The sequence below is a fragment of the Pelodiscus sinensis genome, chromosome 5 (genome assembly GCF_049634645.1).
Source record: "Pelodiscus sinensis isolate JC-2024 chromosome 5, ASM4963464v1, whole genome shotgun sequence".
Lineage (NCBI taxonomy): Eukaryota > Metazoa > Chordata > Testudines > Trionychidae > Pelodiscus > Pelodiscus sinensis.
The window spans coordinates 14,842,983-14,870,971 of NC_134715.1; the positions used below are offsets into that span (position 1 = coordinate 14,842,983).

Sequence of the window (27,989 nt, forward strand, 5' to 3'; positions counted from 1 at the left end):
TCAGTACAGAAAAGATAATAGAGCAAATAATTAAGCAATCAATTTGTAAAATAAGGTGATATGTAACTGCAAGCATGGATTTGTGAAGAACACATTTTGTCAAAGCAACTTAATAGCTTTTAGAGTAACAAAGTTTGTGGACTGGGAGGAAGTAGTAGATGTTGATGTATCTTAACTTTAATAAGATACTATTTTGTATGATTGTCTCATAAATAAACTACATGGGCACTATAAGGTGGGTGCATAACTAATTGGGAAATCGTTCCCAGAGTAGTTATTTGTTTTTTCACAGCAAGGGCATTAGGGGAAAACTTCCTACCTGTCAGGATAGTTAAGCATTGGAATAAGTTCCTTAGGGGGTTGTGGAACCTCCAGTCACAGAAGGTTTTAAAGATCAAGTTGGACAAACTCCTGGGCTACGTCTAGACTGGCATGATTTTCCGCAAATGCTTTTAACAGAAAAGTTTTCCGTTAAACGCATTTGCGGAAAATAGCGTCTAGATTGGCACGGGCCCTTTTCCACAAAAAGTGCTTTTACGGAAAAGCATCCGTGCCAGTCGCCATTTTCGCGATCGGGGCTTTTTTACGCAAAACAAATCTGAGCTGTCTACACTGGCCCTTTTGTGCAAAAGCTTTTGCGCAAAAGGACTTTTGCCCGAACGGGAGCAGCATATGAGAGAACATGAGATCGTCAGTGTTCTTGCGGAAATTCAAGCGGCCAGTGTAGACAGCTGGCAAGTTTTTTTGCAAAAGCAGCTGCTTTTACGGAAAAACTTGCCAGTCTAGACACAGCCCTGGAGACTGAACTAATAATCTCTCAAGGCCCCTTCCAATCTTACAGGCCTATGATTCTTCCAGTGCTTGTCAGAAAATATTAAATGTGGTTTGGTTTTATTCAAATGCAGGCAATCTTCTTTACGTGAAACAAGCAAAACAAAATTAACTATATTAGTAGAAGTAAAGTTTTATTTTCTCTCTTACTTTATTTTCTGTTAGGGATACAGTAAAGCCATGATCAAACTTAAACTGAAAAAAGCTACTGTTGATGACATTTCAGAGAACTTACGACAAGGTGGGGGCAAGTTAAACTTTGATGAACTACGACAAGATCTCAAGGGGTAAAGAAACTAGTATTTTCTATCTTAAACATATGCAAAGGATCCTTCAGATTTCCTCAAGGCCTGTAGGATGTGAGGGGGAGGGAAGTCCTTATTAAGGTACATTAAAGCAAATAAAAAACAATATGTGAGAATACTTCTGTATCTGGTGGGTTGCTAATAAAGCTTACACTTTCTTTTGTATCTAATGGAAGTGTTCTTATGTAAATAAATAGGGTGCTGGAAAATCTACAGTCTGTTAAGATATTCCAAGGGCATTGCAGAAATAAAACCCCTAACAAAAATGGAGGTGAGGGAAGAGAGAAATAATGTCTAATGGTGTGAGCTTGAGTGAGGTAATTTGATTTTCTTTGCTTGCTGCATCATACTAGTTATAAGCTGGACCCTTCCATGTTCCATGAGGCGTTTTGGCACCATTATTGAAGAGGATTGTTAACTCATTGAGAGAAGGGTGGTAGTTACATTTAAGTAGGACCCTGCTCTAAAGGCTTACCAACAGTTGCCCTCTTTCTAGCCTCCTGTTTTTTTTGGAAGGTTAGAAGTTGGCATTTGAACAACTTAGTTGCATTTTTTATTCACATTTTTTATTCATATTTTGTTCTCGGTCCTGAGAAGGGTTTTAGATTTGAGGTGGTATTGCAATCCATAGAGAACAATTTTTCTGGTATTTTTTTCTTTCCAGTCTCTCAATAGCCTTTGAGTTGACTTGTCTTCAGGATTTCATGAGGATGGATGGGGTATCAACAAGACAGGAACACATCCACTGTAACCCAGAGACAAATGAAGAATATTTCCTCCCACAAATGCTGTTATAAATGGGGTCCCATAAAATTTCATTTAGTTGCCTGGCCAGTTAAGCAGAAGTACAAATCAAAATGTTTCATGAAGAGTCACCTGCATGGAGAGGATAGTTAAGACTAGGGCTCCTGCTGGTCAGATGGCATTACTGTATTCTCTTTTTTCCCTCACATAATTAAGAATGTGGGTAACAGTAAACTGTCCTGAATGCAGTCTAGAGAAGAGGGAGTAGTGTTGTTGGGGAGGAGGGGGGTGGAGGAACTTCTAAAATAATGGTCTGGGGCCAGGACTGTTAGTTACATGTACCCAAGCTTTGCCAGCATAGTTAGTGGGTTTTGATTTGTGATGGAGAAATTTGTAGGCAGCACTGAATTAAGCAAGTATTTTGTCTTTTAGAATCTTTGCTATAGTTAAAACTTTTTGTTGTCTTCCCCTGCACCTTCACATTCTATATTTTTTGCCAATCAAAAAGGGGGATCTATTTTACCTTCTTTTCAGGAAGGGTCACACTGATGCAGAGATTGAAGCAATATTTACTAAATATGACCAGGATGGGGATCAGGAATTGACAGAACATGAACATCAGCAAATGAGAGATGATCTAGAGAAAGAGAGGGTAAGTCATGCTTTAGGGTAATTGCAAGACCTTAAACAGTTGGGTCCTTGAAGTTTCTAAGCATCAATTCTCATTTGCATTAGATTTTCTCTTACTAATCTATTATGTTGTCTAATATTCACTCCCAGCAAAGTTATAAAACGGTGAGAAGTAGTTCTATCAATGAAGTCATGCGCCTTTGATCTTCAGCACACAGGTGAGAATCTAAGGATGACTTGTTTGTTTTTCATGAAGGAAGATCTAGATCTGGACAGGAGTGTTCTACCACGTCCAATGAGTGGTCGAAGCTTCCCTCGCAGTCTGGATGACTCTGAAGAAGATGATGATGAGGACAGTGGACACAGCTCCAGAAGAAGAGGCAGCAGTTCTAGTGGAGTTTCATATGAAGAATTCCAAGTGTAAGTGTAAACACTGGCGCTGTGTTCTTTTAAAATATATATATTGTTCTCCAATATAATTTTTGGTATTAACCAAATGAAAGCTAAGAAATGTATTACAAAGCTAACTTTGTAAATAGCTATTATCATTTGAAATCTGTTCTTGCGTTCAAGCTGTTAAAAGATCTTGGATGAAAGTGGAAACAAAAGAAATATCAGCACCCAGATTAAATTAACCAACTTAAAAAGTGTCTGAGAGGTAGCTATGTTAGTCTGTGACTTTAAAAATAACAAGAAGTCCTTTGGCACTTTAGAGACTCACTATGGGTATGTCTAGATTGCAAGCTTCTTTCGAAAAAAAGCATCCACAGCTCAACACTGGATTGAAAAAGCGATCTGCTTTTTCAAAAGAGAGTGTCTGGACGGCATGGATGCTCTCTCGAAATAAAGCCCTGATTGCTATTCACAGAATGGCTTTCAGGGCACCTGTGATTTTTTGATTGCCTCTTATTTCAAAAAATGTCCCTGTTCTACATCCATACGTGTCTTTTTTTTTTTTTTTTCAAAAGAGCTCTTTCAAAGAAGGCGTTCTTCCTCGTAATTTGAGGTTTACCAATGTCGAAACCCCCTCCCCCGCGTTCTTTTGATTTAATTTTGAAAGAACATGATAATAGTGTGGACGCAAGTGAAGTTTTTTTCGAAAAAAGGGCAGTTTTTTCGAAAAAATGTAGTCTAGACATACCCTATATATAGAGCCGTGGTCACCAACCAGTAGATCGCTATCTACCGGTAGATCTCAGGGGTTCTAAGAGTAGCTCTTGAGCCCTCTCTGAACTACGCGCTTGCACAGTACATTTACATTAGATTTCCTCATTTGAGGAGCAGCTACTCACTGAACTAAAGGATTGTCAGGAATTGGTATTACATAAGTAATATAGCTATGCATTTAGCTGAAGTGGTCTCTTTCTGAAGGCCCCAGTCACAGCAAGCATGAATGGAGTGGTTATGATTTAGAGTAGCTGGGACCTGATTGATCATCTTCCTTGTTCAGTACTGATTGTGTGTAATGATCCCAAACTGTATTATAATCAGATATCTGTGCAATGGATATATTTTCCTTATTCCCATGTAGCAGCATTTCCCAAACTATGGGCCAAGGCCTGGTACCGGGCTGTGGGAAAAAATACCAGGCATCAGCGTGGCTGGTGATTTCTGGGAGGGGAGAAGAGCGGAGTAGGCTGGGAGGAGGTGGGGGGGGAGGGGAACTGGCTGCTGGGAAGCAGGGTTGGGGGCGGTTGTCCCGCAGAGATCAGGGCAGGCGGGCGGCCGGCTGGCGGAAGCAGGGTTAGGGGTAGTGGGGCTGTCCAGCAGCAATCCGGGCGGGCGGCAGAAGCAGGGTTGGAGGCAGAAGGGTTGTCCCGCGGAGATCCAGGCAGGCGGGCTGGCGGAAGCAGGGTTAGAGGTAGTGGGGCTGTCCAGCAGCAATCCGGGCGGGCGGCAGAAGCAGGGTTGGAGGCAGAAGGGTTGTCCCGCGGAGATCCAGGCAGGTGGGCGGACGAGCAGCAAAAGCAGGGTTAGGGGTAGCAGGGCTGTCCCGTGGAGATCCGGGCGGGCGGGCAGCAGAAGCAGGGTTGGAAGCAGCGGGGTTATCCTGTGGAGATTGGGGAGGGCAGGCGGCGGAACCAGGGCTGGACGGGGAAGATCAGGAGGAGGAGGATGGGAGAACCAGCTGCCGGAAGCAGGGTTAGACGGGGGCAGCGGTGCTGGTTGGGGGGGTCATTGTGGGAGTGTGGCTGACCGGAGGAGATTGGTGGTGGTGGTGGGGAACCGGCCACCAGAAGCAGGGCTGGACGGGGGCAACAGGGCTGGACTGGGGAGATCGGGAGGAGAAGGGGGAGGGAGCGGGACTGACCCGGGCACATGTGGACCCTACAGACCCTGGCAGATGAGTGAGTCTGACCGGGGATTCCATTTTCCCTCCCTCCTCCCCTCCCACATACCCTCCCTCGAGTAGTTGCGAACTGTCTGGCTGGTAGACACACTCAGGCAGCCTGAGCACATCTACCAGCCAGGCAGTTTGCAGCTAAGGACTGATACACCTAATTATAATGAAACTTACCTCATTAGAAAATACCAGACAGTGTATATGTCTGGTAACGTCTCAATTTTTCCTGGACTAAACCCTCAAATACTGGACTGTCGGTACAAAACCGGACACCTGGCAACCCTACCCTTCCTTGCACCCTCCCTCCTAGCCAGATACTCTACCCCCAATCTGCTCCTGCTCCCACCTCCTGGAGTGCCCATGCGGCGCCAGGTCCCCCAAGCCCTGGCCCAGGCTGGGCGGAGGATGCAGCCGGGTGAAACACTGGAAAATGTATTCATTTTTCATTCTTTTTTTAATATGTGTTTATATATTTGGGCTGCAAAAAACAGTACTGAAAAAAACGGGTTCCAACTAAAGTAAAAAGTTTGGGAAACCCTGATCTAGCCAGTTTTCTATGCACCTTACAGTCCATTTATCCAATCCATGTTCCCTTAACTTGCTGGAAAGAATATTGTGGGTGATTGTATCAAAAGCTTTGCTAACGCTGGCACTGAGGGCTTTGGGAGGACCAGGAACAACTTATTTGAATATTCATCATTTGCTTAATGAATGTGCAAATATGCAAATGAATGTTACCAGTCCTCCAAAAGCTCGTGAATGTATTGACTGGTCCCCATGTCAAAAAGTTTGGGAACCCCTGCCATATGGGATGTAGAACATGTCAGTTGATTTGCTTGAGATGGCACTACCTCCAACAACACAATTTACACTTGTTACTTGCTTTCTAAATCTCCCTTCACTGAAACATTTCATTAACGTTAAGATTGTATGCTATGTTCACCAGCTTGTATGTGACAGAGTGAGTGTGTGGACAGATAGTAACTAGGTCTAGGGAAAAAATAAACCTAGATGCCATGTTTCCGTAGACTCCATAATCAGTTATTCTCAAACCATCATCAAAAATAAAATGATCATAGAGAATTATTTTATATACATATAAAAAACAATTATGTCTGTAAACACCTAGCTCAATTAGCTTACATAGAGACCAGAATATGGAACCCTACTTTCATCGTGGAAATGTGTGTCTCTCTCAAGACATAGCAACACTTCTACTTATTTTTTTTCTTCTCTCTCAAAGAATTGCATTGTCCACCCAGGATACTATGGAAGTAGCACTCTTTTTCTCTGTGGAAAGCAGAGTGCCTCAATCTTCTGTAGCAAACACCAGAAGTGGTACTGACCAGCTCTTGAGTGAGTCCCACCCGGCCCTTCTTTACTGTACAATTTATATCAGGGCTGGGCAAAATATCACCCACAAGGCTGAATCCGGTGCACCAAGCCGCCAGATCCAGACCTGGGAGCCTCATCCAGCTCTCCGCCTGCCCTGCTCCCAATCAGTACTCTGGAAAGCCTGCTGCAGGGCTTGGAGTGTAGGGTTTGAGAGGTGGTATAGGTGCAGGAGAGGATTCTGGCCTGGAGAAGGATGTAGGAGGGAGGGAGTGCAGGTTCCGGGAGGGGTTGTGACCTGGAGCCAGGAGTGCTTGATCTGGGAGGGAGTTGTAACCTGGGGCAGGGGATTGGAATGCAAGGTTTGGGAGGGGGTATAGCTGCAGGAGAGGATTCTGGCCTGGGGGAAAGGTGGAGGAGGAGGGAGTGCAAGGTCTGGGAGAGGTTATGACCTGAGGCATGAGTGCAGGCAAGGGTGCAGGAACTGGGAGGGAGTTGTAACCTGGGGCAATCCCCTGTCCCAGGTCACAACCCAAACCACTGCACTCCTACCATAAGTCATAATCCCCTCCCAGACACTGCACTGCCTCCTGTACCCCAGTCCCCTGCCCAAGGTCACAATCCCCTCCTTCTCCCAAATCCCAAACCCTTACCCCAAGCTCCCTTCTGCACCAACCTCCATCCCAGACTCCTCATCTATATTAATGTAATGGAAGAGTGCAGCCCATGCCACTTCTCAAATTCTTGGAGCTGCCCCCTCCCCCATAAAAAATGATTGTCCACTCCTGGTTTATATATGATCCCTTAAAGAGAAGGAAATAAGAGAAAACAATTTAGAATTTTGCATTTGCTGTTGCACCTCTCCCTTGTTGAAAAAATTACAAAGTTATTCCACTGTCTTTTGGTTTTGTAGCTTTAATAAAAGTGTACAGATGTCATCTGATAAACTTCCCATTTCTTACAAGTCGATTGGCTACAACCAAATTAATGGTTTAAAAATGGCAATAACATTAAAAATTAGCAAATATCTATTGCCTTCAGGCTGGTGAGACGAGTGGATCGCATGGAACATTCCATAGGGAGTATTGTTTCCAAAATTGATGCTGTTATTGTAAAGCTTGAAGCAATGGAGCGAGCCAAGTTGAAAAGGAGAGATGTGTTGGGAAGACTGTTGGATGGAGTTACAGAGGTAAGGAACATTCATTATGATATGAGTAGTTAAGTCGACTGATCAATAACTAAAGAGCTATTTTCCTCTCAAGTAAGATGATCTCATTTGTTTTCTTTTCTACTACTTCACACATAGGATTGTGATAACTGAGATGGCACTTTGGCAATGGTAAGCTAGTAACTTATAGCTTGAGTTTATTTCCAAGCACTTGATCAAAGTTGTGCCAATGACTATTTATCATAGGGAATTAACACATCCCTGCGTGAAGATTCTGCCATATCATGACAATGGGCACAGTATGAAAGCTTCTTGTCATTATTCTGCAGCTGCTACCACAGCACTTTCATTTCTTGTTTAGAAGAGACAGTGCTTGGTTTAGTACGTGTTTCTCAAAGTGGGCTAATAGGCCACTCCTTTTTTTTTTTTTTTTTTTTTTTAAAATCTGAAAGCTCCGTAGCCACAGAGCCCAGTGGCTCCGGTTCACTGTATCCAGCTAAGGCAGCTCCCCTTGGCAGGAAACAGTGAACCAGAGGCAATGGTAATCGCGAGGCTCCATAGCTATGGAGCCCTTATATAAACAAACCAAAGTGGCCCATTAACAGCTTTGGCCCACTTCGAAAAATACTGGTTTAGTACAAAGCCACACTTCACAATGAATTCATCTGAGATGTTTTAGAATATTGTATGTACCTTCTTCCAGAATTTTGATCACAATCAAATTTGGAAGCTTACACATTGAGCTGATACCTTTCTTTGCATTTAGGATGAAAGATTGGGACGTGACAATGAAATCCACAGGGAACAAATGGAGCAATTAGTGCGAGAGGAATTGGAGCGTTGGGAGTCTGACGACACAGTTTCCCGAATGAGCCACTGCTTGGGAACACCAGTTGGCCTAAATAGCCAGCCTCGTTCTAGGAATTCTCGTCCATCCTCCTCTCAATCAACAGAAGGCATTGATAGAAGCGGAGGAGGGAATGGTGGTAGCAATATCCATGTGTAATATTCTTTGTTTTTTAAATGTCATTCCTGTATTGTCACAGTGAATGCACTATTTACTATTTGTTTTCCAAAACCAGTGATGAATGTTAAACCTACCAGTGTCCCCAGCTAAGGTTTGATCAGTAAGCCATAGGAACATCAAATCTACAACCACTATGTCAGATGTAGAGGGGCATTAGATTCCTACCCCACTAAATAAGGTGGTGTTCCCATTGCCACCTAAACTGGCTTTAGGATCATAATGCACCAGCAGCATTGCTTAAAAAGTAACTGCACTTACAGGATCTGTGCCTGAGGAATTTTATAGTTTCCGTATCCTCATTCAGTAAATACAACTGTTCTTTTTTTTTTTCTAAGAACTTCCATCTTAATGTTGCTACACAGCAGGAGTTCATTTTGGTTAAGTAAAATAGGACAGTAAGGCTACATCTACACTGCGGAACTATTTCAGGATACTGGAGGTATCCCCAAAATAGCTATCCCGCATCTTAACAGCAAGCCCTTGTACACCTCATTCCATGAGGAGTAAGGGACATTTTGGAATAGTGGGCTATTTCGAAAATTATGAAATAAGCTATTTTGAAATAAGATCAAAATAAGATATGCAATTTGCATAGCTCAAATTGCATATCTTATTTTGATCTATGATGCAGTATAGACACACCGTAAGACTCTACTTTCCCATTAGATAATGTTGGAGAGTAGTTTCAAAGTCGTTGTGAAATAATGTCTTCTAAAAGTTTTGATTAATAGCTAGCCAAAAATACATTTAACTCTCAACTTAAATGTTTAGATTTCCAGTGCTTTATAATGCAAAATATTATTCTTAAATTCTAAAATATATTAATAAGATTTCCTATATAGTTATTCCTGTCAATTATTCCACACTAATTACAAACAAGTAACACTATCTTCTTCTTTTGGAGTTTTCATTTAGTGTGCTAAGATTTTCTTCAATTGATTTTTAAAGTAACATTTCCTATGTGTCAGTGAATTAATGGCTTTTTTTCTTTAAGGGCTTGTCTGTACTGAGAGGATTGACCTTGCGGAGGTTGATCTTCTAGTGTTCGATTTAGCGGGTCTAGTGTAGACCCCCAAATTGAATGCTCAGGGCAGCCCCCATAAGTGTCCTGTACTCCTTATTCTGCAAAGAGTAAGGGTAGCTGATGGTAGACACTGTGGTGGCTTGGCTTAAGGTAAGCCATTTTGCGTAGCTGGATGATGTACTTTAAGCTGACCTGCCTGGTCTAGTGTACACCAGGCATAAGACAGAAGGTTTTGTTTAGTTCATTTTTATTATGAAGTAGAAGTATATGCACGTGACATCTTATTCATATTTTAGTGTTTTAAAAGAAACTCTATGGAAACTGCCTCTTACACATAAGAGCGACAAGGTGGGTAAGGTAATACCTTTTATTGGAATAATTTCTATTTACACAACTAATAGACACTACACATATCTTTCTGTCTATTCATAGCTGGCTTTTAAGGACAAATTTTCAAAAATGAAGACCTTGGAGCTTCATGTTCATAACTGTACATGCAGAAACTGGGTAAACATTAGTTGTGAAAATCATCAATGAATCTTGGTGGTGGGGGTAAACAGGATTGACATTTTGAACATTTCTGACCAGCTTTAGCAAGTATTCATACCATTTCAAAGGCAGGTGCCTAATTAGCTGCTTATGTATGCACTTAGCTAACCTGCATGAGCAATTGCAGTTATATTTTTGCATGTAAACTTTTTTCCTGGAGGGAACTATATTGCGTTTTTCTGAAATTGTTCTTTTAATATAATTAGCACATTTTAGTACAAAATTTGCTAGATTTGAGACAGCAGTAGAGCTTTGAAGCAGCAACAGCACTGACACTGAAGTTGGAGGCAAATATTTTTACTATTTTTATAGTAACATAAGTTTTGTTAGTGAAATATGGAGTCTTCACTCAAGCCTAAGATTTACAATAGGTTTAAAGGGGAATAGAAAGCTTAATATTCAAATGAAGTACACAATATTCTAAAGTGTGGATATTTGTAGCATGTAAGAAGGAAAATATCTGTGCCTTTTTATTGATGCTGGTGGCTTTTATGTTGTGTTTATTATTGCCTCGGATAAATAACCCTGAGTACCTTATATTTCGTGTTAGTATTTTTGGTTTGCTATTGGATCAAATACAACTCCAAAAATTCGTTTTCAAGCACGTGTAGTTACATTACATTGTCATCTAAGACCATTCCATATGATCAAGCACTTTACCTTGATAAAAACAAAACTTTTCATATGTTTACAAGAAAGTGCATGTTCGATATCTCAGATGAAAGGACTTCTCCCCTACAGAGAGCTGAAATTTCCCAATAGTGGTGGTCAAGCGCCACCACTGCCAAATAGATAAGAAATTAATCCAAATGAATTTACAGCAGAATAGTTCAGGTTAAGATTTTATCACTGTTGTTTTCAGTAAAGGGCAGGGACAGGTCACAACCAGTAAACAAAAATGTATGGGAAGCCCTGATTTGTTCCTGACTTACTAAAAATAACTGGCAAAAGGGGGTTGATGAGGGGATGAGAGCCTGAGTCCTGCTGCAGGAGGGAAGAGGGATCCAATACTGCTGGCACTGTGGCTCTCAGGTGTGTGGGGCCCACCGAAGCCCAAAGTGGCTCAAAGCTCTAGGGACCCTGACAGCTCTAGGCTATTAGCACTTGGTCTGTTAGGTAGTAAGAGTATCAAAAGGCCAGATATGGTATTATGTGGCATATATTTAAAGTTTAAAACCAATCATCTGACCAAATGATTTGGCTTCACATGAAAGGTTGCTAGTGCTCAGGTAAAGTGATCTTTTTTTATAAAGATGAGATGTGTTGTATGTCTATTGCTACAATATGCTAAAGAACTAAGGAAATTTGCATGGGGAGAGTGTTTGTTAGCTGTGCCTTTTCAAAACACTACAGCTATCACTGTGGTTTAAAATGTGTTATAAAACTTGTACCTTTTCTAAACTAATATTGAACAATTTTCTTAGTATGTTAATTATGAAAACCAAAATGTTTGTATTCATAGCTATATTCATCTATATATCTGTAACGTGTCGTTACTTAATAACAAACTTCATTTTGAAGTGCAATAAGCTTTCAAGGAGTACCCATGTGTATTGACAATGTGCCATGCAATAAATACATGGCAACTAGACAAATGTGTTATACATGTCTTATTTTAAGTTTAGATTTTCTTGTAACTGTAACTTTGTTTCTAGAGTAAAGGGTTTCTTCTATGTAAATGTAAAGTCTTTGAATTAACATTTGGTCTTATTAGGAAGCTGTTAATTATGTAAGTCTTCCAGTGTTATCAAAGATTTTTTGCTCTATAATACTGAGCGCTTTATTTCCTAATAAAGATTTTACTTACGAATACCACCATGTATGAGTATTCCGGACAAAAATAAGCTGCATTTAAATCTGTCTCAGTATAATGAATGTCCTATATTTGACAAGTTGCTTCTTTCTTTCCCTTTCTTCTTATCCTCTAATTCAGTTTCAAAAATTAAAAAAATACAGCTGTAAGACCATACCAATCCTCCCCTTTGGTAGTGTTCAAAGTAAAGTGAAGGCCTACTCAATGTCACTTACTGCCCTGCCTTCCTGTACTAAGGATCTGCATTACATAAGAGAACAAAATTCTCATTCAAATTCACTTTATAGCATTTTAAACTACGTATTTGTAGGTAAACAAGTTTTGATATTTTTCAAGTGCTTTCTGAGCTAGCTGCCTGTCTCTGTCAATAATGCAGAGTAGGCCTTTGTCACCTTACGATGTCAAATAGAAGAGCATATTTACGCATATTTACATCTCCCTTCTGTTCTGGGACTTCTACAGCATTTCATGGTCCCTGGAAATCCTGAGCCTAAATTGTAAGCTGTCAGCACTCCTTTGCTGTTTTTATGCCCATGAGATCTAGTACAAACTGAACATAGTTATCAAAATCTTTAATGTAATCTTTGAAAATGTTAAACATTTTAGGCCATTCACTATTAAAATCACATTGCATTGTGTTATATTAAATGCTTGTTAACTCATCTGAATTAAGAGAACTTCTTCAGGAAACGCAGTTTCAAATACGCAATAGTAAGGAAGATTAATGTCATGCACAGAAGAGCCACATAATTCCTCCACATGCCCCAAGCTGAAACTTCAATGCCTTGTATTTTCAAATATTCTTCTCCTGTGCAGCTAGTCAATACAAATTAAAGTTTAAAAAGTTAACCCTTTGCAAAGATCTGTAACTGAATATTTAATTTGTTTTCATAATTTTGCTGAAAATATTGTGGTTCAATGCAAACAGAATGGTGACTGAGAATAGATTAAACGGTCCAAAAAAACCCAGTTCTAACCTTAACTCAAACATTGAATTTGAACATTGATTATTCAATTTGCATCAACCTGCATAAGTAATTACTCTATTCAATTAGCTTTGGACCTTTAATACTTTTTAGGGCCTCAAGCTAGCAAATGTTGCAAATCAGCAGGTTGCATATTGTGGAGAAAAGAAAAATCTGAATCTCAAAGTCTTTGTGAAAAATTTAACAAGACTAGCTGGATAGAATCTACCAGAGGGTACCAGGGCCAAGTGTACTCTTCCCTTCACTATTCTTTGGCAATACACTGTGGGGTCTTTTTTCAAAGTGCAATTTTCTATATGCTAGAAGAAATTATTACAAATATATAAGGCACATTAAAAATAGTCTGAGTCCTTTTCTGCACAGGAAAACTTTCCATATCCTGAAATGGTATTCAAGACCAGCTCTTTAACTGTTTCAGCCTCACTACCTATACTCTCAGATTCTTTACCTTTTCTAGCTGTTCACTTGAAATAGATTTAAATATCTAAGGCCTGGCCTAAAGTGGGAGTTTAGGTCGAACTTAGCCTCATTCGGTTGAATTTCTAAATAGTGAGTCCATACCACCAAGCCCGTTCTGCTGATTTTAAAGGCTGATAAAGTCGATTTTGATACTCCTGCTTTTCATGAAGTGTAACGCTAAATTCAACCTCATGTGGTTGACTTTACAGTAGTGCAGTTGCAGTGCTGTGAAAGTCAAAGCGTTTGGCCACCAGGAGGTGTCCCACAGTGCACCATGATGATCACAGTGCCAGCATGGCAAGCAGTGCTCAGAGCAGCCAGCACACCTCAGCACATCTGACTGAGTTCCCAGTATCACAGACAAACACCAGCATGGGGCACGCAGGAGATCCTGAACCTCACTGCTGCGTGAAGAAAGGAATCTGTTCTTGCAGAACTAAGAACCAACAAAAGGAATGCAACATTACAAAGGACATGCAGGAGAGAGGATTTGCCAGGAACACCCACCAGTGCCACATGAAAACAAAGGAGCTGAGGTAGTCATACTAGAATACAAAGGAGGCAAACAGATGGTCTGGATCATTGCCACAAACATGCCACTTCTATGAGCAGCTGCATGCGATCCTAGAGAAGGACCCAACCTGTGGATTCCTCCCAAGACACCCCTCTGGCAGCTTTGGGTAACAGTGTGGAAGAGAAGTGGTGTTCAGCTGGTGAGCAGGATAACTGAAGTCATTGATAGCCAGGATCTTTTTATAACTTTGGTACTAATCCTGGGGAGGACCCTTCTGGTAAGTTCACATTTTTCATCATGCTACAAGTGGGTTAAGGCAATCAGGCAAGATCTGTGGTATTCACTGTGCCTGCACAGAGCAGGGCCCCAGAACAGCTTGTTAAATGTTTGGAGATGGAGTGTGGGAATAATCCTTGCACATCTCCATAAAGCTCTCATATAGGAACTCTTTAATCCTCACAATTTTTGGGGAGACCTGTCTTATTCCATCCTACATAGTAAGGCACCTTCCCATGCCAAGCCAGTAGTAAGTGGTCTGGCATCACTGCACCACAAAGGATTGCAGCATAAGGTCCAACTTTCTGACCACAGTCAGTCAGCATCTACTCCCTATCGCTCTGTGTGATTCAGAGAAGATTGATATCACACATGGCTACCTGGATGAAACAGGGAAGCTACTAGCTAATGCCTCTTCAGAAAACCACGTTGGCTCACCCCCAAAGAAGCATGGTTTCAGCCTCTGCTCTGTTGTCATGCTTGGACCACCTTCCCCCTCCCACCTGCATGTGGGAAGGGAAACTTGCACTCTACTGGCAAATGGGGTAGGAGGGGTGTGTCAAACCCATGGGCTCCCAAGTTCTCTCCCCTTCACAGGCTCAAGTCCTGGCCTGTCCCCTACCATGCCTGCATCCAAACCAAGACCAGCTGCTCCCCTAAAAACTCTGTTGTGTACATTTTACATAGTGGCTACTTAAAACGTAATTGTCGCCTTATACATTCTTCCTCATTCTGGCAGACCCTGAGTACACTCTGGATATACTTCAGCACAAGGCTCACCATTGTTAATATGATTGTCATAATGCTTTGATGCTGAAACAGGATCACAATGCGTTCTATGCTTATGCTGCTATGGCATCTATGTGGATAACCAGGGGGAAAAAGGACACAAAGAGACTGTTTGTCATTGCTTTCAAGCAGGGGAGGGAGCAGGAGGAGATGAATGTATTATGGGACGCTAACAACATGTACCCAGAACTGCCTGCTGCACACCTTTGGTCCCATTGCGCATTGAGAGCATAACCCATGAAGCAAAGAGGAGCAGGAAAGAGATGTTACTCACTTTGTGCAGTAATGATTGCTCTTCGAGATGTGTCCCCCTCGTGGGTGCAACACAGTTGGTATCAGGCTCGTCCTGACACCACAGATCGGAGATTTTCAGAGCAGTGATTGGATGGGCTGTGCATGCGTGAGCAGAGAGCGGCACTCCTGCCTTTAAAGTCGTGCACACAGCCTGTTTCTCCTCTGTTTCTTCTTTGAAACCCTCATGGGCTACTATTATTGCCCAAAGAAGTGGGGAGGAGGACAGGTATTAGAGCACCCACAGGGACACACATCTCAAAGAATAATCATTACTGCATGAAGCAAGTAACTTCACTTTCTTCTCCAAGTGATGTCCCCTTGGGTGCTCCTCAGTTGGTGACTGTGTAGCAGTGCCCATTGAGATGGATAGTGGGTTTTGATCAGTTGCTACAGATTGTGGAGAGAACCACATTGGCTACTGCAGTATCTGTTGTGGAGCATGATGGAAGGTGTGAAGGTGTGATTAGACAACCATGTTGCCACTCTGTGTATTTCCTAGAGTGAGACTCCCTTTAGGAAAGCAGCAGATGTCGCCATAGCTCTGGTAGAGTGGGCCTTTGGATTTGTTGGTAATGCCCTATTCTGGAGCAAGTAGCATGTAGTAATGCATGACTTTATGAGCTTTGATATGCACAGGGAAGACAGTGGTTTTCCCTAGGACCTCTTGGCCAGGAAAACCATCAATCTCTGAAATGATCAAAAGGACTGAGTCCTATCGAGATAAAAGTCAATTGCCCTTCTGACGTCCAGAGTGTGTAATATGGCTTCTTCCCTGGAATGAGGAAAATCTGTGGGACGCAATCATACCGGGATATAAAATATATAGAAAGGATAGAGCAGGCCGTGTGGGTGGCGGAGTGGCACTGTATGTGAAAGATAATGTAGAATCAAATGAAATAAAAATATTAAGTGAATCAACATGTTCAATAGAATCGCTATGGATAGTAATTCCATGCTCCAATAATAAGAAATTAGCAGTAGGGATATATTACCGACCACCTGACCAGGACAGTGATACTGACATTGAAATGCTAAGGAAGATTAGAGAAGCTACCAAAATAAAGAACTCTATAATAATGGGGGATTTTAATTACCCCAATATTGACTGGATACATGTCACCTCAGGAAGAGAAGCGGAGATAAAATTTCTCAATGGCTTAAATGACTGCTTCTTGGAGCAGCTGGTGCAGGAACCTACAAGGGGAGAGGCAATTCGTGATTTAGTCCTGAGTGGAGCGCAGGATCAGGTCCAGGATATAACCGTTACAGGACCGCTTGGGAATAGTGACCATAATATAATAATATTCAACATTCCTGTGGTGGGAAGAACAACACAGCAGTCCAGCACCCTGGCATTTAATTTCAAAAAGGGGAATTACACAAAAATGAGGAGGTTAGTTAAACAGAAATTAAAAGGCACAGTGACTAGAGCCAAATCCCTGAAAGCTGCATGCAAACTTTTTAAAGACACCATAATAGAGGCCCAACTTAAATGTATACCCCAAATTAAAAAACATAGCAAGAGACCTAAAAAAGAGTCACCATGGCTTAACCACCATTCAAAAGAAGCAGTGAGGGACAAAAAGGTATCTTTTAAGAAGTGGAAGTCCAATCCTAGTGAGATAAATAGAAAGGAACATAAACACTGTCAAATCAAGTGTAAAAATATAATAAGAAAAGCAAAAAAAGATTTTGAGGAACAGCTAGCCAAAAACTCAAAAATAAATAACAAAATGTTTAAGTACATTAGAAGCAGGAAGCCTGCTAAAAAACCTGTGGGTCCCCTAGATGATCGAGCTATAAAAGGAGCAATCAAGGACGATAAAGCCATTGCAGAGAAACTAAATAATTTCTTTGCTTCAGTCTTCATGGCAGAGGACGTTGGGGAGATTCCTGAATCTGCACCGTCCTTTGTGGGTGATGAATCCGTCCCGGATTGAAGTGTCATTAGAGGAGGTTTTGGAACAACTAGAAAAGCTTAATGTTAACAAATCTCCAGGACCGGATGGCATTCATCCAAGGGTTCTAAAAGAACTAAAATGGGACATTGCTGAGCTATTATCTGTGGTTTGTAACCTATCCTTTAAATCGGCTTCCATACCTAATGACTGGAAGGTAGCCAACGTGACACCAATATTTAAAAAGGGCTCTAGAGGCGATCCTGGCAATTACAGACCGGTAAGTCTAACTTCAGTACCGGGCAAATTAGTCGAAACAATAGTAAAGAATAAAATTGTGAAGCATGTAGAAGAACATGATTTGTTGGACAAAAGTCAACATGGTTTCTGTAAAGGGAAATCCTGTTTTACTAATCTGTTAGAGTTCTTTGAAGGGGTTAACAAACATGCGGACAAGGGGGATCCAGTAGATATAGTATACTTGGATTTTTAGAAAGCCTTTGACAGGGTCCCTCACCAAAGGCTCTTGTGTAAATTACACGGCCATGGAATAAGAGGGAAGGTCCTTTCTTGGACTGAGAACTGGTTAAAAGACAGGAAACAAAGGGTAGGAATGAATGGTAAATTTTCAGATTGGAGAGGGGTAACTAGTGGTGTCCCCCAAGGGTCAGTCCTGGGATCAATCCTTTTCAACTTATTCATAAATGATCTGGAGAAAGGAGTAAGCAGTGAGGTAGTAAAGTCTGCAGATGATACAAAACTGTTCAGGATAGTCAAGACAGAAGCAGACTGTGAGGGACTCCAAGAAGATCTCACCAAACTGAGTGATTGGGCAACAAAATGGCAAATGAAATTTAATGTGGATAAGTGTAAAGTAATGCACATCGGGAAAAATAACCCCAACTATATGTACAGTATGATGGGGGCTAATTTGGCTACGACAAATCAGGAAAGAGATCTTGGAGTTATCGTGGACAGTTCTCTGAGAACTTCCACGGAGTGTGCAGCGGCGGTCAAAAAGGCAAATAGGATGCTAGGAATTATTAGGAAAGGGATAGAAAATAAGACCCAGAATATCTTACTGCCCCTGTATAAAACTATGGTACGCCCACATCTTGAATACTGTGTACAGATGTGGTGGTCTCACCTCAAAAAAGATATTTTGGCCGTGGAAAGGGTTCAGAAAAGGGCAACTAAAATGATTGGGGTTTGGAACGGGTCCCATATGAGGAGAGGTTAAAGCGACTGGGACTTTTCAGTTTAGAAAAAAGGAGACTGAGGGGGGATATGATAGAGGTATATAAATCATGAGTGGTGTGGAGAGGGCCGATAAAGAAAAGTTATTTATTAGTTCCCATAATAGAAGAACTAGAGGACACCAAATGAAATTAATGGGGAGCAGGTTTAAAACTAATAAAAGAAAGTTCTTCTTCACACAGCGTGTAGTCAACCTGTGGAACTCCTTGCCAGAGGAGGCGGTGAAGGCTAGGACTATAATAGAGTTTAAAGAGAAGCTAGATAATTTCATGGAGGTTAGGTCCATAAAAGGCTATTAGCCAGGGGATAAAATGGTGTCCTTGGCCTCTGTCTGTCAGAGGCTGGAGAGTGATGGCAGGAGACAAATCACTTGATCGTTGTCTTCGGTCAACCCTCTCTGGGGCACCTGGTGCTGGCCACTGTTGGTAGACAGGATACTGGGCTAGATGGACCTTTGGTCTGACCCAGTACGGCCGTTCTTATGTTGTGATTTTTGGGTAAAAAGTGGGCAGGATTATCAGTTCATTAATATGGAAATCTGAGTTTACTTTGGGTAAGAAGGACAGGTATGGCCACAGGATGACCTTGTGCTTGTGAAAGGTATGGAGGCGAGGCCAGGAGAGCTGCTAGTTCACTGACCCGCCTTGCAGAAACCATCACCAAAAAGAGCAACGTTTTCATGGTAAGAAAGGTAAGTGGTGTTGGTTCGAACAGTGGTCCTGTGAGTGAGTGTAGGAACTGTTTTAAGTCCCACATGGGGGGAATGGGTTTTTGAGTTGGGTGAAGGTTCTGCAGGCCCTTCCGGAATCTTTTTGAGATGAGGTGTGCAAATATGGAGAACCCATCAATGAGAAGGTGGAAGGCTGTACTTGCGGCCATGTGCACCCGGAGCAATGAAATTGACAAATTTTGTTGTTTCAGAGGCATCATGTACTCCAGTACTTGGTGGAGAGGCACCCCGGATGGTTCGAGTATCCTGTGTGCACACCACTGTCTAAACTGGTGCCACTTGTATAGGTAAGTCTTGTGTGTCGTTTGTCTCCTGCTGTGCAGCAGAACATTTTTCACTTGTTAGGAGCGCTGTTGCTCCACTTCCGAGAACCAGATAGGTACCATGCCATCAGGTGCAGCGTTTGTGGTTGGGGGTGAAGTTTTGACCCCTGGTTCTGGGAGAGCATATCTGGGCAATTCAGAAGCAGGTAGGGAGGTCATAGAGACAGGTGATAAAGACATGTGAACCATGTCTGTCAGAACCAAGCTGAGGCTATCAAGTTCACTTGGGCCCCATCCGTCTGTATCTTCCGGAGGACTCTGGGAATGAGAGGAATGGGTGGGAAGGTGTATAATAGGTGCCTCCCTCCCCCCTGCCCCGAGTGAGAAGCATGGTATCGCCTAGGGAGTTGCGCCCTATGCCCATTTTGGAGCAGTACTGGGGACATTTGGAGTTCTGTGTGGTGGCAAAGAGATCTATCTGTGGTCTCCCCCATTGGTGGAACAGCTTGTGGGTGATCTGATTAGTTACCACTCATGTTCTGTGAGAAATTTGCGGCTGAGGGTATCTGCCATATTGTCCTTGTCTCCAGGTAGGTATTCTGCCGAAATGGTAATATTGTGGCAGATGCACCAATTCCAAAGCCCGATCACCTCTGTGCATAGTAAATGGTATCTCACACCCCCTTGGCAGTTGATGTAAAACATAGTTGTCATACTGTCAGCAAGGATCCACATGGAAGAGCCTTGGATGTAAAGGAGGAAGTGTTTGCATGTGTTGTGCACTGCTTGAAGCTCGAGCAGGTTTATGAGCAGTCTTGACTCATCTTTCGACCATTTTCCTTGTGCAAACTGTTGTTGGAAGTGTGCCCCCCCATCCCATCATAATTTGTTTGGACAGCTGGTCCTGATGGAAAGGCACCCTGTTGCAGAGGTTATGTGCCTCTGTCCAGGTGAGGACTTTTGGTGGAGGGGAAACATGCCTGTGGATCTGATAGCTGGTTGGTGTGTACACTGAAGAGGTCCAGTGTTGGAAACTATGGAAGTACAGCCAGGCATGCGGGACAACATATGTGATAGCTGCCATGTGCCCCATAAATTTGAGGCACATTATGATGGGTATCATGGGGTTAGTGGTAATGGTCATAACGAGATTTCTTATATTGTCGAATCGGTGATTGAGGAGATAGGCTCGAGCTGTTGTAGAGTCTATATGAGCCTCTATGAACTCCAAAGATTGTGTGGGACATCATATGGTTTTCTGCTCATTGATAATGAAGCCCAGTGACTGAAACATGGTCTTCATGAATGTGATCATGTCTTAGTTGTGAGGGACCTCGGATAAGACAGTCATCTAGCTAGGGGAATATTGTGATCCCATTGGTCTTAGATGTGCCATTGCCACCACGAGAGTCTTGGAAAAGACTCTGGAGGCGGAGGAGAGTCTGAACGGGAGTACTCTGTATTCAAAGTGGTTGGAGACTACTGTGAATCATAGAAAGCGCCTGTGGGCATGGTGCATTGTGATGTGAAAATATGCTTCTTGAAGGTCGAGGGCTGCAAACCAGTTTTCCCCCCCTCCCCCCGTCCAGTGCTGGAATTATTGTGGTGAGCATGACCATTTTGAAGCGTTGCCTGCCAAGGTATTTACTTGGCACAGGTCCAAGATAGGTCTACATCCTCCTGTTCTCTTTTTGGTGAGAAATTGGTTGTAATAAAACCCCCTCCCTTTGTATTTTTTGGGGACCTGCTCTATGGCTCCTATTTTTGAGAAGGTGTAAAACCTCCTGGTGAAGCAGAGTCTCGTGAAAGAGGTCCCTGGCGAGGAAGGGAGAGGGTAGGGAGGTTGGAGGAATTGTCATGAAGGGGTGTGACGGGGCGAGGCAGCCCCGCACTGAACCTACAGGGCCCAGCCAGGGTTACCTGGCTGCAGAGGCCCCTCCCTCACAGCCCTACCGAGCATGCCCGGGCTGCAGCAGGGCTATAAAAACCTGGGCCAGGACTCAGTCAGGGGAGGCAGCCGAAGGAGAAGGACTGGAGAAGGGAGCTCTCCCTCAGTGGTTGCCAGGGACTCCAGGAGAGGCCGGAAGGAAGGCGGAGGCGAATCGGTGCAACCCAGAGACTGCCTGCCGAGGGGACGCTGGCCTGGAGATCGCAGCCAGCTGGGCAAGTCCAGGGGAAGGAAGCCCGGGGGTCCAGGTAGGAAGTGGCCCAGGGCAGGAGCAGGAGCCGCCGCTCCCGTCCCGAGAACCTCGGCGCGTTTCGGCTGGATGGCCCCGCTGAGAGAGTGACCCGGTACCTGGTCGCTCACAGGGCCCTGGGCTGGGACCCGGTGGAGTAGGGGGGGCCCGGGTCCCCCTACCTGGGGTGTGCCCCCGCTACAATGACAAACTGCGTTGTGGATTTGGCCTTGCTTAATGGGCCAGCTATAGACTGTTTTGTGGACTCAGGCCAGGGGCCTTAGCCCTGCTTAAAGGGCCAGCTATAGACTGTTTTGTGGACTCAGGCCAGGGGGCCTTAGCCCTGCTTAAAGGGCCAGCTGTAAACTGTGCGGACTCCAGCCAGGGGGCCTTAGCCCTGCTTAAAGGGCCAGCTATAGACTGTTTCAGGGACTCAGGCCAGAGGGCCTTTGGCCTGGCTTAAAGGGCCAGGGAGAGACTGTATCACAAGGGGTCGGGGGCCCAGGCAGGAGGGGCCCGCCACACGGGGATAGAATAACCACGGTTGACGATTTCTAGGACCCACAGGTCTGTTGTGATTGCTGCCCACTGATTGTGCAAGCGGTGGTGAAATATATCGTGCTTGCCTGGTACTGTAATTGGGGGGAGGTCAGGCAGACCCTCGATCAAATTTTCAAACTTGCTGCCTCGGGGCCTGGGTCTCAGAAGAGTGGTTTTTGGGGCTCTTTCATTGGTTTTGAGGTCTGAAGCAGTTTTGCTCAAAGTGTAAGTATTGGTGTTGTCTAGTGAAGGTTGTGTCCCTGTGTCTCTGATAGGGTAGTGCTTTCTTTGGTAAGGAGGAGTATACATCCCCAATGTGTGAAGGGTAGTGCGCGAATCTTTGCTAGAATGCAGTGCATCATTGGTACCTGCAGCGAACAATTTTGCTTTGTCAAATGGCAGGTCCTCTACTTTGGCCTGGAGGTCCTTAGGGACTCCCGCTGCTTGCAGCCAAGATGAACATCTCATCACCACGGATGTTGTAATGGACCTAGCCGCAGTGTTTGTGGCATCCAGGGCCATTTGCAACACTGTACAGGATATAGTGTAACCCTACTTAATGATTGCCTTGAGGATAGGTCTTTTATCCTCTGCAAGATTGTGCATGAGTTCAGTTTATTTCGTGTAGTTGTCAAAATCATGATTTGCAAGCAGTGCTGTATTATATAAGTTAGCTATGCGTAGCTTGGAGGGTTGATGAAGAATACACTTTTCTCCCAAACACATCCAGGTGTTTATGGTCCTTGTCCAGTGTATGTGTTTTGTGTTGTGGGTTCTTGGACCTTTCACTGGCAGCAACAACCACTAAGGAGTTTGGTTGAGGGTGCAGGCAGAGAAAGTCCTTGCCTTTAGATGGCACAAAATACTTCCTATCAACCCTTTTATTAGTTGGAGGGGCCATGGCAGGTGTTTGCCAGATTTCATTGGCTGCCTCAAGGATTGCTTCATCTAGAGGCAATGTGATTTTAGACTTGCAGAGAGCTGTAGGTTCTTTATGAGTTTGTGCTGTTTCTCCCAGCCCTCTGATAAAACTACCTCCTGACTGGTAGCCACTCTTTTAAATAGGTCCTGGAATTGCTTGATATCATCAGTGGGTGTTGGGTCTTTTGGAATAACTGCTTCATCAGGAGCAGAGGATCATTCGGTGCTATATCAGATCAGTGGACAGTTGGGTCATCCTTAGTCTGTCCTTCCTCTAGATCTGAGCTCTCAGATGGGGAATGTGATGCATCTGGGTGCATGGAGGGCAGTGACCTTTGTGTGGGTGTAAGCGGTGTAGTGGAAGTGTGTCGTGGTGCCCAGTAACAATAGGGGGACCATCGGCTGCAATGAGTGTCATAGTAATGCCAATTAGTGTGTCACAGGGGATGTGGTGGTCTGTATGCCCCATAACATGCATGTGCCCCATCTGGGGAGGAGTGTTGCAAGGAGAACATGCTCCCTATATCCACATGGTAGGTAGGCACTGAATTGTGATAAGGATGGTGAGTGTAGCAAGCCCCTTGTTCATAGTGGGGATTGTGAATGGTGTCGTGGTGAAGGCTCAGGAGGGGACAGGGTCCCTATGCCTCCTGTCATGTCCTGGTGGCGCTTGTGTTTTGTGACCTGAGGAACGGCGATGGGGTGCAGGCTTGTGACCCATTTCCACACTGGTTGGCACCTGTGGTGGTGTCATAGGTGTAGCCATGACCCCAGGGGATCTAGAGTTCATGTAGGGTACTAGGGGGTGGCTGGAGCTAGCCCTATTGGTTTTCTGTGCCACAGGCAAATGTTGTGCTATAGGCTGGCAATGTACCAGGGATCTTGAGTGTGCCTGCAGCGAGCCAGATGCCCTTAATGCCAGTGGTGCCCTTTTTGTGGTAGCTGATTTTGAGGCCTGTTTTGGGAGCGTCTTTGAGCCTGTTATTGAGGAGGCTTGAGACTTTGCCATGCCTGAAGTGCCTGACTCATCTCCTTTGCTAATTCTTGAGGGGAGAGAGTGAGCTGGTGAGGGTCTAGTTCCTAAGCGTGTTCTCTGAGGAGAAGGGCTTGGATGTTTGCCTTGAGGGGAAGTTGTGCTCAAGCCCCCTAATAATTATGGAGGTCTAGGGCTCTATCCATAGACGGCGTGTGCACTGTGAGCTCCCTTTCTTTGCGAGCTCTGGTTGTGAGGCTACGGCAATGCACACATTTCTGAGGTACATGTATGTCTCCCAAACAGCGTATACATTCGCTGTGGGCATCAGAGGCTGGTATAATTTCTCAACATTTGCCGCATCTTTTCTCCTTAGGAGAGTTTGGCACGTCTCCCAGAAGCTAAGACTGCTTGTGGGTTGCTGGTTTCTGTGTCCTGTTTCTTTTGTTCGCTTGCTGCGGCTTGCCGCTGCGTGGCAGTAAAATCTGGTAGTGGCTTTTTGTTGTTGTTGTTTTCTGTGTAAAAAGAAGGTACTCCTGAGTGCCTCAGGACTATCTAAACTGATAAGATGGTTCTGCTTTGTCCTGCAGAGCATGCTGAGGAGGAGAGAACCAAGCTCTGTCTGTGGCCAAGGGCAGTGAAGAAAGAACTGAGGAGAAGCGGGCTGCACGTGCTACTTCGAAGGCAGGAGCGCTGCTCACGCATGTGCAGCCCGCCCAATTGCTGCTCTCAAAGTCTCTGATCTGTGGTGCCAGGACAAGCCTGACACTAACTGTGGAACACCCATGGAAATACCACTCAAAGAAGAACTGTGGGATTGCAAATGCATTGCTCTCAAAGTTGACAGTAGCTATCCTGGGGATGCGCTGCTTTGAGCTGCATGAAATTCTTATGCACTGTGAGGGTATGCACCTTCAACTTTACAAAATCAGGTGGTTTTTTTTATACATTTGACCTTATCTCATAGTGTAGACATGGCCTACGCTTTATGTGACTCATCTGAAATGAATGCGATACTGCTTCAGAGCCTAAGTATTAAATTATAACGACATAAATCCAATAGTAGCTGAGGTATCAGGCCAACAACAACAAAATCTCAAATTCAGATTTGTAGTTTACTGAATTTGGGCTCTTTGCAAGAACATATTTATAATGACTGAATACTTACATTGTAAATGGACTAGAAGTCAGGCAACTTACATTGACCCCAGTAACACTGGCGTTCTGGCAAAAGTTTAGACCTGTAAATTCATTAATTTGCAAAGCCTTAAAGATAAAAACAAAAATGTTAGGTATTCAAGGGGGAACCACTAACCAGGTTTATTAAATTACTACATACTAAACAAACCTACAGAAGCTTCCTTTGAAGTAGATATCAAAATTGTAAGCCACAATCTGAAAAAATGTCTTTTTTCTAGGCTGTTGGAAAAAATCCTTCCACTGAAAACTGGTTAGTCTAAATTTCAGCTGAATCACATTTAAAGTATTGGTAAAATACAGTGCAAATACCTCTTTGTGACATAATTCGTGCACATTGTCTTTGCCATACATAGATACAGGGCCTGCTGCTGCACATACTGCTAAGGGGAGACCTACACAACTGAAATAGAGCAAAAATGTCTCTTGGAGCTAAAATGATATTGCTAGTTAATTTCTCTTATGATATAAGACACAAGAGAAAGTTACTCACTTGCGCAGTAACTGAGGTTGTTTGAGATGGTTGTTCCTGCGGGTGCTCCACATTAGGTATCTTTGCATCCCTGCACCTCAAATTGGAGAATTGTGGTATCATTGCCTTCATTAGGCTATTCATGTGGGAAGCCAGCACATGCATTTTGGAGCCACTATCTCACATGCACAGCCAGCTGACCTTTTGGTTCCTTCTCTGCCTCAAAAGATCAAGGATGTTCTGAAGCAAAGGGGAGGAAGGGTGGATAATGAAGTACCCATAGGGACAACCATCTCAAAGAACCTCAGTTACTACACAGGTGAGTAACTTGCTCTTCTTCAAGGAGTGTCTAGGTGACTATGGAACAGAATTCATGCTTGGAGGAGGGGTTTCAGAGTCTATGGTTGCATGGTGCAGATGACACTAAGCTAGGGTGAGGGCACTTGAGGGCAGAGATAGGGTCCAGAGTGACTTAGACAAATTGGAGGATTGGGCCATAAGAAATCTGATGAGGTTCAACAAGGACAAGTGTAGAGTCCTGAACTTGGGACAGAAGAATCCCAAGCATTGTTACAGGCTAGGGACCAACCAGCTAAGTATGGTAGTAGTTCTGCAGAAAAGGACAAAGAAGTTACTCACTTCTGTGCAGTAACGATGGTTCTTTGAGGTGTGTCCCCGTGGGTGCTCTACGTCTGGCGTCGGGCTGGTCCCGGCGCCACAAATCGGAGCTTGCCAGAGCTGTGTTCGGCTGGATCGTGCATGCTCGAGCCGGTTTCACGCCTTTCATGTGCAGCGTGCGGTCCGGCACCCACCAGTTTCCTCTCACCGCCCCTCTGCAAGACAGAAACAGAGGAGATTCCGTAGCGGGGAGGAGGGCGGGTCGTGGAGCACCCACGGGGGGACACCTCAAAGAACCATCGTTACTGCATGGAAGTGAGTAACTTCTTTTTCTTCTTTGGGTAGTCCCCGTGGGTGCTCCACATCTGGTGACTGGAGCAGTAATCTGAGTTAGACGTGGGCTGCAGAATCACGATTTTGGTGACTAGGGAGTACTGCTAGAGCCACTGCTGAATCAGAAGCTAGGTGCTGCATGATTGCATAGTGCCTTGAAAATGTGGTATTGGAAGACCAAGTGGCTGCCTGGCAGATGTCGCGTAAAGGGACTCCCCTAACGAATGCTGCTGGCGTCGCCACTGCTCGCGTCGAGTGGGCCCTTGGCTGCGATGGGAGCGGCTTGTCGCGAATGGTGTAACAGGTGGTAATGCAGGAGACGACGAGTTTCAAAATACGCTGGGCCGAGAGGGTTTGGCCCTTAAAGCGGCCTGACGCTGAAATAATAAGGCGATCTGTTTTCTGGTTGTTGCGGGTTCTATCTATATAGAATGCCAATGCCCGACGGACGTCCAGGGTATGCAGGAGCGCATCCCGCTGAGAGATGTGAGGCTCTGGATAGAAGCATGGCAAAACGATCGGCTCGTTAATATGAAATTCTGTGCAGACCTTAGGTAGGAAAGCCGGATGAGATCTCAATGTTACAGATTCCTTACTAAATACTGTACAGGGGGGCGATGCCATTAGTGCTGCCAGCTCGCTGACCCTACACGCTGATGTAACGGCCAAGAGGAAGAGTACTTTCATTGCCAGTATAGGCCAGGGTACCGTCGCCAAGGGTTCAAAGGGAGGACGCGTCAGGGTGTCCAACACGAGGTCTAGGCTCCATGTGGGTGGTGGGGGCCTGCGAGGTGGATTAAGGTTAGTCAGGCCTTTGAGAAATCTTGTGACCATGGGGTGAGAAAAGACCGACCTGCCCTCTACCGGGCCGTGAAAGGCCGCAATTGCTGCTACATGGACTCTGAGTGATGATATGGAGAGCCCAGCAACCTGTAACTGAAGGATTATAGTCCAAGAGGACATGCGGTGGTGAGAGAAAAGGGTTTAGGCCCTTTGGAACACACCAACGTGTGAACCTAGACCATTTGGATAGGTAAGTTTTCCTGGTAGAGTCTTTCCTGCTATGCAGCAATACCCGTTTCACCTGGTCCGAGCAAAGACTCTCGGACGCGCTGAACCATCTATCATCCATGCAGTTAGATGCAGAGTGTTCAACTTCGGATGCATAAGGGCACCGTTCTGCTGCGTCAGGAGGTCCGGTCGATGTGGGAAGCGGTATGGTGGTCGCGTGGACAGCTGCAGGAGAGTTGAGTACCATGGCTGTCTGGGCCAGGCCGGAGCTATGAGTAAGACTCTCGCCTTGTCCATGAGGATCTTCTCGAGCACTCTGGAATGAGCACAACAGGGGGGAATGCATATAACCGTGATGTTCCCCAGTGTCGGAGAAAGGCGTCTTCCAGGGAACCGGTGCCTGCTCCTGCTCTGGAACAGTATGCTGCGCATTTCCTGTTGGACCGAGTGGCAAAGAGATCTATCATCGGATGGCCCCAGCGACGGAAGAGAGGTAGGAGGACATCCGTACAGA

At 44.3% G+C, this 27,989-nt stretch overlaps 2 protein-coding genes across 5 annotated transcripts in view; one reads left to right on the forward strand and one right to left on the reverse strand.

The window, feature by feature from the left end:
• The window catches only part of PKD2 (polycystin 2, transient receptor potential cation channel), a 50,691-nt gene extending 38,925 nt beyond the window's left edge, over positions 1-11,766 (forward strand). The window contains exons 11-15 of the mRNA XM_075929562.1: positions 997-1,118; positions 2,415-2,532; positions 2,767-2,930; positions 7,228-7,375; positions 8,121-11,766. Coding sequence (XP_075785677.1) covers positions 997-1,118; positions 2,415-2,532; positions 2,767-2,930; positions 7,228-7,375; positions 8,121-8,360 — 792 coding nt within the window. The 3' untranslated portion in view covers positions 8,361-11,766. The remainder of the gene's footprint in view (positions 1-996; positions 1,119-2,414; positions 2,533-2,766; positions 2,931-7,227; positions 7,376-8,120) is intronic.
• A 556-nt stretch (positions 11,767-12,322) lies between these two features.
• Positions 12,323-27,989, reverse strand: part of LOC102448589 (broad substrate specificity ATP-binding cassette transporter ABCG2-like) — a 143,837-nt gene continuing 128,170 nt past the window's right edge. For 3 of the 4 annotated variants that reach the window (XM_075929565.1, XM_075929563.1, XM_075929566.1), the window contains 2 exons: positions 25,013-25,110; positions 12,323-12,583 (listed from right to left, as the gene is read on the reverse strand). In XM_075929565.1, coding sequence (XP_075785680.1) covers positions 12,436-12,583; positions 25,013-25,110 — 246 coding nt within the window. In that variant the 3' untranslated portion in view covers positions 12,323-12,435. The remainder of the gene's footprint in view (positions 12,584-25,012; positions 25,111-27,989) is intronic. The other variant, XR_012904021.1, reaches the window with a different exon arrangement.